The sequence below is a fragment of the Zingiber officinale genome, chromosome 5B (assembly GCF_018446385.1).
Source record: "Zingiber officinale cultivar Zhangliang chromosome 5B, Zo_v1.1, whole genome shotgun sequence".
In the NCBI taxonomy this organism is placed as follows: Eukaryota; Viridiplantae; Streptophyta; class Magnoliopsida; order Zingiberales; family Zingiberaceae; genus Zingiber; species Zingiber officinale.
This window is the reverse complement of record NC_055995.1, coordinates 106,510,713-106,522,424: the sequence shown is the minus strand read 5'-3', so window position 1 is coordinate 106,522,424 and position 11,712 is coordinate 106,510,713. Positions and strand designations below refer to the sequence as shown.

Sequence of the window (11,712 nt, the reverse complement as noted above, 5' to 3'; positions counted from 1 at the left end):
ATTATTATATAAACTCTACGTTTTTCTTTTTTAATGTTTTTTTTAAAAAAAAAATCATGTTTTTCTTTATTATTTTTTTTTTTACTTTTTCCTTTTTTTACATTTTTTTATTTTTATAACTTTTTACGTTTTTTATTTTTTAAAGTTTTTTAAATTTTTAATTTTTTTTACGTTTTTTTATTTTTTATGTTTTTAATATTTTTTACAGTTTTTAGTTTTTTTAATTTTTTTTTACATTTTTCTATTTTTTATGTTTTTTTTATTTTTTTTATATTTTTACATTTTTTAAATTATTTTTTTTACATTTTTTATTCTTTTTTACGTTCTTGTCTTATCGGAGAGTATTTTTAGTAAAAAAAATTCGTTAACCCAGAATCAAGAAAAACCTCAGTTTTTTAAGGTTTTCCGATTCCGGGTTGCATGCCCCTTTTGTTGACGTATCGGGTATGAAATATTACTCGGGAATCATCGATTACCTAAACCAAATAGAATTTTTGTTGATAATCTTAAATGGATAACTAAAATTATTAAAGATAACCTTCAATCAAATACACTCTAAGGGTGTGTTTGGTTCAAGTTATCATATATAACCTTCGTTATGTGATTACCAAGTAATCACATAACTAAGGTTATGGGGAATAAAACATAACCAAATATTATTTGGTTCAACCTAGGTAATGCAACAAAAACTTATTTATTTGAAGGTTTTAATAAATAACCTAATTTAATATTTTACTATATTACCCTTAGTTACAAAACTATTATTTTTTAAACTCTATATTATTTTTTATTTTTCACGTTTTTCTTTATTTTTATGTTTTTTTTATTTTTTTATTTTTTTATTTCATTTCATTTTTTTAAATTTTTTCCAATTTTTTTATTTTTTAAAATTTTTAACATTTTTTTATGTTTTTATTTTAAAATTATTTTCTATTTTTATTTTTTAATGTTTTTAAAATTTTTTATGTTTTTTCTATTTTTTATATAATTTTTAATTTTTTTAATGTTTTTTATTATTTTTTACGTTTTTAAAATTTTTTCTATTTTTTTTTTATGTTTTTTAAATTTTTTTCCCATTTATATTTTTTTTTATGTTTTTTTTCTCTTTTTCTCTTTTTCTATTTTTTTAATTTTTTTAATGTTTTTTTTTTTTTAAAGTTTTTTATTTTATTTTTTTCTTTACATTTTTCTTTTTTATCACATTTTTCTCTTATTCGAGGGTATTTTGGGTAATGAATAACCTAATTTAATATTTTACTATATTGTCCTTAGTTACAAAACTATTATTTTTTAAACTCTACAATTTTTTTATTTTTTATTTTTCACATTTTTCTTTATTTTTATGTATTTTTTTTTTTTTTTTTTTTACGTTTTTTTTATTTTATTTTTATTTTTTATTTCTAATGGGTTTTAAAATATTTTTATGTTTTTCCTTTTTTTTATATATTTTTTAATGTTTTTTATTTTTTAATGTTTTTTATTTTTTAATATTTTTTTATATTTTTTAACGTTTTTTTTTTATTTTTTATATTTTTTTCCCATTTTTAATATTTTTTAATGTTTTTTTTTCTATTTTTTTATTTTAAATTTTTTAAAATATTTTTAAAGTTTTTTATTTTATTTTTTATTTTTTCCTTTACATTTTTCTTTTTTATCACATTTTCTCTTATTCGAGGGTATTTTGGGTAAAAAAATTTCGTTAACCCCGAAATAAAAAAAACCTCAGTTTTCCGATTCCAGGTTGCATGCGCCTTTTGTTGACATGTCGTACATGGAACATTACTCGGGAATAATTGATTACCTAAATCAAACAGGATTTTTGTTGATAACCTTAGATGGATAACTAAGGTTATTAAGGATAACCACCAATCAAACGCACCCTTAACATAACTCGTCATTCCTAATCGCCCTCACAGCTGGACATCCTAAGTGTTCCATGTAGCTTGGTAGCCTAAGCACACTACCTCAGCCTCCCAAGTTGCCATTGCAACTCGACCCTCCGAGGTGCTCGACCCACTTAGCTTGCCTCTCCGAGCATTCTAGACTTCCAAAGTCTTTCATGTCGAGCTTGACCCCTCGAGAACTATAAGCTTTGATCATTACCGGGCATGATACTGGATATGACCCTGACTTTAGACCTAAAAGTGCAGGCCATAATTTAGTATGACCCCACTAGACCTAGACCACACTTGGTTAAGGTCCCTTCATAATCGATATTGTTAGAACTGTTGGGATTTTATGCATAAAACAATACATAATAGCAACGAAAAAGGATTCTTCCAGAAATCTTTGCGAATACGGTATGCTCGTTCTTGTTACTCTATCACATATAATAGTTATCTTTATTGTGTGAAGAAGACAAGAAGCCTTTTGGTATTCTTCCAAAAATGATACCAATTAATCTTCATTAATCTACATTATCCTCTTATGGGTTGAATTTTCATATATTGGACTAACCATTAACCTAATAAGTCATTAACCATATAAGCTAATGAGTTTAATCCATTAATTCAATTTGTATAATCTGACTCTGAATTCATTTGAGTCTAACTCAGTAAGTTAATTCGAATTAGACTTAACGCTATAATCTTATGGTCTATCATATTTTAGTCAAACTAAAATAAACTCATCTCCAAATCAACATGTTCTTTGTGTGTGACCCGATAGATATGGTAACGTTGACAATGTATCTAAAATTATTTTAGATACATAAGTAATGAGTGACATCTAACAATGCATCATTGTTACCCAAGTGACAAAAATGTTGAGATTCAACCTAACATTTCTGTGTCTATTATCTTGTATAACTTGGTCTTTTTATCCTCAATATCTAGATTGATTAATGAGATAAGACTGTGTCATCCTCTTATCAATCTTTATGTTTCTTGATATCTAAATAGACTCACTTAACCAAATGAGCTTAATATCTCATATTAACTTATTTGAGCATGACCATGCATTTTAGTAGTCCTACTTAATCAAGGGGGCCACATATATCACTTCTATCATATGGAAGGGATAAATCTCATCTACATCACTCACATCCCTCCGCATAACTTATTGTATACCAGTGATCGACTTTATAGTCCACCTTGTTACAGGTAACGTTTGTCGATATCAAAGTACATAACTCTTTATGTAAAGAACTGTAGTGATTTCACGTGTAAGGACTATTTATACTAATAGTCACTATGACCATGTTTATGACACACATATAACGATTCATAAAGCATTCTCACGGCAGGTTAATTCAGTACATATTCTCTAGAATATACTCACGTGTTAACTTGATATCTTATATACATGATTTATGAGATTAAGTCATCAATTTAACCTACATATATACTAGTCTCAACGTATTAATATTGTCCTTGTATATTAGTACTTGACTAGGAATAATTTATAGTAGTGTTCTATATATATCTATAGCCTCACATTATCAATTCGACCAATTGATATGTTGTAGACTATAACCTACTACCCTAGGATATTATTATACTTATTCATCTGACACAGATCTAAAATAAATATAATAATCATAATTTTTATCTTTTATTAATAAAATATGATATAATATGTCCTAAGTCAATCAATTTTTAATTGACTTCTAGATCTTACACTAACAGGACCCACAACTCCTAGGGTCCACTAGTCCTAAGGTTAAGAAGATTGATCATATAGTAGTTTTATCACCTCCATTATTACTTTCTCTTACTTTGCTCTTGCTTCCACCTCCATTACGATACACTAATTTAAGCATTACAGAATATATCCTGGATGTCTTTGTCACCCTTTGACATGTGTTGATCCACACAAGTTCATCCTCATCCTTGGAGGAAGTTTTTGCGTCCAATAAGGAGGCGAATTTTAGGACGCATTAACATACATTACATAATTCTAATGAATGTATAAACCCCTTAATGCAATGTGTTGAATTCACAATAACTTTAGTATATAAATCATATATCAAGCATAAAAAAGGATAATGACTTCCTAGACAGCAAAAGAGGAAAGTGTAGAGTCTATCTAAGCACATCATCAAGATTAAAATAGTCAGAGTAATGCAAATGATCGCCCTATTTTTAACCGGGGGAGATTATATATTTTAAATTACATCAATGAACATACTAACAACACATTAATTAATTTTAAATTTGTAGTTTGATACACAAAATTTTATCAGTTAGAGACGCACTTTTGCTTTCTATTGTGGACACACGTGTTTACATAGCCATGCTAAAGTTAACGCTGAATGCTTATTGCTTAGGCTATTCAGCAGAGCTATAGTTGTATTTTATTTTCACTCCCTGAAAAGGCAGTTTATTCGGTTAGTTCGTTAGAGCAGTTTTCAGTTATGGAGGTGCATTTGAAACATTTCATGGGCTGACTTGTATAATTGGGCCTTGTGCTAGTTTGACGGGCTTTTCCAGCCCACGTATCCTAACTATACTATATAGCCGCACACAGCAGACCAGAGGCCAGGCAATAGGCCGGTGGCGCTTTTGGAAGAGGAGTCCGATCCGCAAAAGGCCGAAACCACCGCCGCGGATGTCCACATCGCCGACGCAACTTGGCCAAGACGCCGTGATGACTGACGTGCTAGCTCAAGGCAGAGCCGCCTGCTACAAGGCAAGCCTCCTCCTCCTCCTCCTCCTCCTCCTCTACTAGGGGTCGTCTTTCTGTTAGTCCGTTTCATTGGGTCGATTCGACAAACAGGCGCGGGACGCCTTCTATGCCTGCTTGGAGGAGAAGGCGGCCGAGAAGCCCACTGAGATCGCCACTGTTGGCCTCCTCTACCCTGCCGACTGCAAAGCTGCCCGGGCAGAGTTCGCCGCCAAGTGCCGCCCCACCTGGGTATTTCGTAATTTCATTCCCTTAGATTCCTCCATTTGTTTTTTGTTTCTTTTCGGTTATGAGAAACGGCTGGGGGTCGAAATTGGGCAGGTGAAGCACTTCGATCGGCAGTATTGCGCTAAGAAGCGGGTGCGAAGGCTTCTTGATGATGAAAATGACCCTCGCCGTGGTCCCATCTCACTCCCTCAGACCTCCACATTCAAGCCCTAGTTCAATTTTATCAATTTTTCTGTTTCATACCCCAAAGAAAAACTTCAATTTCCTTTATTTGAAAATTATTTCAATCTAGTGATGATGTTGGGATGCCTATGAAAACTGTTTTTTGCAAATTTTCTTGAGCTTCATAAATGCATCATACATGCATGTAAAAGAAGCACTCAACGTTTACTGCATAAATGATTCTCTATTGATATGAAAAATTTTGATTAGTGACGAAATTTGATGTAAGATTCTACCTCTACTAGATTGTTGGTTTAACTAGATACCATATAGGCCAATAGATTTTTGATCTGGAAGGGGCCAACTTGACATTGAAATAAAATGCATACAACAACTATTAACTGACATGCCCAAACTATGCTAGATTCTGTTCTAGTATCAAATACTTACTGATAAAAAAAATAGCTATTTGATCTTGTAACAGGGAGTAGATGTAGCTAGTGTATTTATTGTGGATTATGGTTGGAAGAAATTATTTCAAGGTTAATTTATGCACGAGCATTTCAACAATCTAATTAAACAGTCATTGAGTTCATCTCTCTTTCTACGCAGGCAAATTCTATGGCTCCCAATTCATGACACCTAATCTCTCTATGATTTTGAGTGAATTTCCAGGACCATTCCTGAAATGTACAGTACAAAGTGAATTGCTAGATCTTGAATATGAATACTGAATCGCCACTATCCTGAAGCTAGATCATATTTGTACGATTGGAGTTGTATTTTAACATGATACATATGCCATCCTGATTTTAGTTGTGGTTGCATATTATGGCACCGTAAGCATAATTGAGAAACTGAATGGATAAGAGTGCAACACAATCACAAAATGAGTTAGTGTTAATGCACAATTTACTCAAGTGGCTTGACATAGTCCACTTTTACATATACTAAATGAAATTGTATTTGTTAGAGTAGATGAGAGTTACTTTACTGGTCATATATTACCTAGTCTAAGAATAATTGGTCTCTTTGAGATGTATATCGTAATTGTAAATATCCTTCGAGATATGAAATATGCAATTTCCTTAATTTGACATTAGAGCCTACCCAATCCTTCCCCCTTTCTCCTTCACATTTCCCTGTTCCTATACTATGGGCAATCATTCCTCGTGAACATGAGCGTAGGATCATCCTTTGTCCTTGATGTTGTGTTGTCCTATTGTGGATGAACTCCACCTTCACTAGATGAGAGGAGTTATGATGCTAGCGAATACTAGAAGCCTTGTTCTTTCATAATCCTTATCTGTTGTAGGCCTTGTCTACTTTGGTTTCCAAAAGTAGTAGGTATTAGCCCCTTTTCAAAGTGGTGCCTTTAAAAGAATAGAAAATTTAAAAAATAGAAAATTTTAAAAAAATGATGTCCTTTTAAAATATTTTCCATTTTTTTAGCTAATCTCATTGAGGATGACATCTTTCTTTACAATTAATCCCCGATCAAATAGTGCTACTAGAACGAATATTAAACTTAACGATTCCAACTAACTTTTATGGGCTTGAGCGTTCAAAGTTCTTGTTGGCTCTTGTGGAAAAGGATAGGAGTCTAACTTTACCACCTTCAGATGGAAAAGATGCAAGCTTTTCAGTGTGGCAAAGTGCAGATTTGATTGTTTGTACATGGCTCCTCAATAGTATAGAATCAATGATAGTCTTATTTGTAGTGTTTCTCTCTATGCCTAAGGAAATTTTGGATTCTCTTCATCAAATGTGCTTTTGTGAACAAAGTATCTTGTATATATTAGGTATATGAAGATATCTTTATTTAGTGCTGAAATATTTTGCTTCTCTTGACATTAGTTGAATTAACCATATATTATTGTATTTATATGAATTTTAAAATTTTAAAGTGTCAACATGAATAGTCGCAAGTGGTGAAATTTTTGTCTAATTATATGATTTCCATAGTCTACTCACAGTTACTTGCCAATGTCTTATCCTTATCAAACACTTTAGCGTGAGTCCTTAGTGCAACACTATCATCGACCACCACTAAGCCACTAAAAGTCACAGTTCATTTTGCTAGATGAGGACATAGAGGACAAGGACATGAACGTAGACATTCTACATATCCACTTTGTGTTCATTGTAGTTGCACTAATCATTCATCAAATCATTGCTAGAACAAGTGTACAACCACCCACTACAATTGCATCTATATCACCACACCTCTTCAACTTCAGAAATTACTCAAGTGGTCATAATAGGCCGCTGGTCTATTCCCAGCGGGTGTGGAATGCCCTGCTGGTTGCCTCAACCCCTCCTTGCATGCATTGCTATTGTTGGGCGAAGCCCCCCGTAATTTACGTCCCTTCCGATAGTGGGGGACCACCTTGGAGGGGCTGTCGAGAAGACAGTTTCACCTTTTTGATGCCAATCTATATCACCACACCTCTTCAACTTCAGAAATTACTCAAGTGGGCACAATATTAATCATCTATTTTGTTGAATATGGGCAATTTTAGAATCTACTCTTAAATTCCTTAAATTCATCTAATTTTACAATAATGACTTCAAGTTTTTGTTTTGCTTTTACATCAAGTTCATGACTCCATTACTTTCCTCTAGTACATCTTCACTTTTTTTTTTCAACCCTCTATCTCTCGAACTATTTTTATTGCTCATGGCTCTCACATATGAGTCAAAGCACGAGGTTCCATACAAAATCCTTTATGTTTAGATGTTTCTTATGGATTTGTTATCTATTAGTACTCTCAGCAAATCCTTAAAATCTTATGCAAACTTCTATCCTATCCATTGTGTTTTTAGGATGTGTGAATGAAGAAGATGATTAGTGGAAGTCATAAATTTGATGGAGTTTACTAAGACAAACATCTCTCAGCTAACACTATTGCTAATTCTACCACAAAGATAACTTCATCCTAGTGGTATTTTCAACTTGGTCACCCCTCTGTATCAAAGTTAAAGACTTTATTAATATTCTATGCTCTTAGTTTTAATGTGAAGCGTATGAGTTGAGTAAGCAACATTGTTTATCATTTTCTTCTAGTACTTATGAATGTGCCACCCCTACCTTTAGCTTTGTTTATATGGGGTTCGAGTCCAGAATCCAGTATTGGTGGATTATATCATTTCTTAGCTTTTATTAATGATTATATATGTATGGCAGAGGTTTACTTGCTTGAAACTTACTATTAGGTTCTTGATGTATTAAAAAAATATATAATAAAATACAAAATAAAGACAATTCTCCTCATCCATCAAACCTTTACATTGGTTTCTTAATCTTTTTTTTCATGCTAGAACTGCATCAGCTTTGCCAGCCTTTTCTAACACTAAATAATATAAATAATGAGAATCTAGTTCCATTAAGGCCTTTTTGCAGTTTAGTCAACTTTTTGCTGGAGTAATTTTAATCACTGAAGCTGAAGCAAGATGTTCAAATACCATTATTAGATTAAATTTGGGAATGTATGATAGTATTTTACAGCAGAGCTATTAAAAAATTATTCTAAGAAATAAAAGGGGGAGACTTTTCTGGACTGAAGTAGCTAAGAAGCATGATACTCTTTTTTATGAGGAATCTAAAAACATTATCTTCTTACTAATGGAAATTGGAACTGAGTCTGAGATTGTTGTAGGCTCTTCTATCTGCTTATGTTATAATGTGAAATTATTTCCTGATAATTCTCCTGTACCAGTCTTGATATTGGAACTACATTGTTGCCTAGCTACCTTAATCTTTGTAACCACCTCGCATTTTTCTAAACTTTTCTTTTTCCTTGTAAGCTATTGGTGGTCAAGTTTAATGAATGTAGATATTGTATTTTCTTCGAAGTAAATGAGTCAGCAATTTCAATGAATTCATTTGTAGATTAGTTGTTTTCTGGTTCATAAGCTTATGTTTGCTACCTTCTCAAATTTTTATTCTGGAAAAGGAAGATCAAATATCACACGAAAACTCTGATGCTATGATTCCTAAGAGGACTTTCGATACTAGAATGAACAAAAGCCATGCAAATATATTGAGCAAATAATTGTTTTTTTTTAAATATAAAATGAATCAAACAGTTTTCTCAAAAATTATTTATGCTCGTGCCTTTGTTCATGTCATTATCAACTTTAAAGTTCCCAGGCCTAAAATGAACTCAATAAGGTCCCATGAATCTAACCATACTCTTATTGATTCAAATGATGAGTTTGATGGACTGAAATTCTTGTTAGAAATTACATGAGTTGTGCATTATAGTTGGTGCTCGATTGTATGCTTTGAATGCCCAACTACATGAAACCATGATAAATCATATGCTAGGCACACTAAGCACTTAGATGATAGAAAGTTAGCATGATTAGGGCAAATCTGGCACTATCATTAGTATTTTTGAATCATCAAAATTGATCTATTTAAGAGTTTAATACACGTTTTTTTTTTTAAATAATGGGGTTAGACAAGTCATGCTTGAATGGTCATATGATACTTAGATTAGATTGGGAGGTAAAATACTAAACATTTTTCTATATTGAGGAAGATTTGTTAGATATGCGTAAAGATTCACAAATATTTAAATTTTAAAAAATTATTTATGAATTTTTAAATTGAAATAATGATCATTTAAACATCCAGGCGACTATGATAGAATTCAGTCAAATAGTTTTTGATTTAATTGATTAGAATGCTTAGTTCAATCAATTCAAAAAGTGGAACTGGTTTAATTTTTGATTTCAAATTGTATTTTGATACCTTTAAAATCCTTGATAATAAGCTTATTTTATGTCAATTATCACATTGTCATAATATGCATGAACTCATTCCCACCATTTTCAACATGATTAAAATTAAATTTTCACAGAAATGCCTCATATGATCGAATCAAGTAGTTTTTGTGTTAGTTCTTAGGTATAGTTGAGATGGTAATCATGTACTAGAATTGTCTAATCATGAATGATCGAATCCTGACAAAGTCGTGTGATCATACTATCCTCATGGGGATCATTTATAATTTTTTGATTTATTCACTTCTAACGGTATAAGATAGTCGTGGGTCGGGAGCCGGCATATGACGGATTTTACGTTACTCAAAATAATTATTAGAAATATCCTAGTATTTTTTTGAAATTTTAGGATATTTTTACAGAATTTTTAGAGTAGCGGAAGTAGCAAAAATAAATAGAAAACGGAAATAGTCTACGCGGGAATTGAAATCGAGACCTATTGGGTCCTACGACTTATAGGGGACTCTAGTAACCAAGTGAACCCAACAGGGCCGTGCTGAAAGGAAAGGGAATCAATTAAATTTATATTAGAGTTGGACGAAATTACCCACTTAATATAAAAAGGGAGGAATTAAGTGAAGAGTTATTTTTTTTAACGCAACTTCTCCTCCCCTCACCCTAACCTCACGCCGCCCCTCCCTCCTCTTCCTCTCTCGGCGCACCAAGCCCTAAGGGCTCTAGGAGCACTTTCCGGCGATGACTTCGACACGAGGACGCCCCCCTCCGCGAGAGGAAGGCATAGACGCGAGAAGATCGTCGAAAGACTCATCTCCTCCGGAAATCTAGCGATTAGAATCGTAAGAAAATCCGAACAGGAGGTAAGAAACCCCTCACCTGCAGTATAAGTAGCTCTCGTGTGAATTTCATGTATTAGTTTAGTAATATGTAGACTACCGACACAAAGGATGCGAATTAGCGCATACCAAGTGTTCGATTTAAATTGTTTAGCATAGAAAAATGCAACTTAGGCATTTTAGTGGCTTAGATAAATGCAATAGAAGCATTTCATAGCTTATTGAGTCTTGCTCCAGCTTTTACAGGACCAGATGTCCAATGGGTGGGCTCTCATAGTCGCCTCTAGGTTTAGATAACCTAGTTCTGAGTTTAGACAACCTAGTAAAAGCAAGACAAGAATTTATTAGTTTATGTTCAGTATTTTACTTTCTCAGTGGCACTGTACTGGATTAGATATCCATTGGGTTGGGCTCCCATAGTCGTCCCTAGGTTCAGCTAGCCTAGTAACCCTACTAGATTCGGAATTTGCAACCCCGGGTTTAGTTAGGGATGCGCGTATAGCAAGTACAGTTGTCGGGCCCAAACAACAGCTTGATTATTATTTTAATCTATTATGAATATAGTTTTCAAACATCACAAAATAGTTATGTGAACTCAGTACAGCCTCAGCATCAGATTAGTATTAGCTTAGCTCAGTTTTATATCGGTGTAGCTTTCTGTTGATACAACATGATAGTTTATGATTAGCTCGATTACTATGATCAGTTTTGCTTTCTATGTGTTGTATGTCATGCCATGCTTAGCATATTCAGTATGTATTTCAAGTAGCATGTTTTAAAAACATAATATTACATCGAATGCATGTTTTAGTGAGGTAGATGGTTTCTTACTAAGCTCTCAAGCTTACAGATACTATTTTCCTTATACTGCAGATAAAGGTAAAGGGAAGATGGACTAGCGGAGGCTGGAGGACAATGCTGCAAAGATGTGTGTGGATGGAACTTGGAATAAAGATCTTAGGGATCTAGCAAGTTTTGTTTAAATCATTGGAACTTTTTAGCATTTTACCAGGTTTCGCACTTTAGTATGTTTAAATGCCATGAACTAGTAAATTATGTACTCTACCATGCTTAGAACCTTAGTTATGTGATGTTAGAATGTTTCCCAGTCATT

At 32.7% G+C, this 11,712-nt stretch overlaps 1 protein-coding gene across 1 annotated transcript; it reads left to right on the top strand.

Annotated features, from left to right (window-relative positions):
• The first annotated feature begins 4,481 nt into the window (after positions 1-4,481).
• On the top strand, positions 4,482-5,206 carry LOC121987715. The gene is made up of 3 exons (XM_042541447.1): positions 4,482-4,629; positions 4,717-4,854; positions 4,945-5,206. Exons 1-3 carry the CDS (start codon positions 4,549-4,551, stop codon positions 5,062-5,064), a joined length of 339 nt encoding a protein of 112 aa, XP_042397381.1. The 5' UTR covers positions 4,482-4,548; the 3' UTR covers positions 5,065-5,206.
• The last annotated feature ends 6,506 nt before the right edge of the window (positions 5,207-11,712 follow it).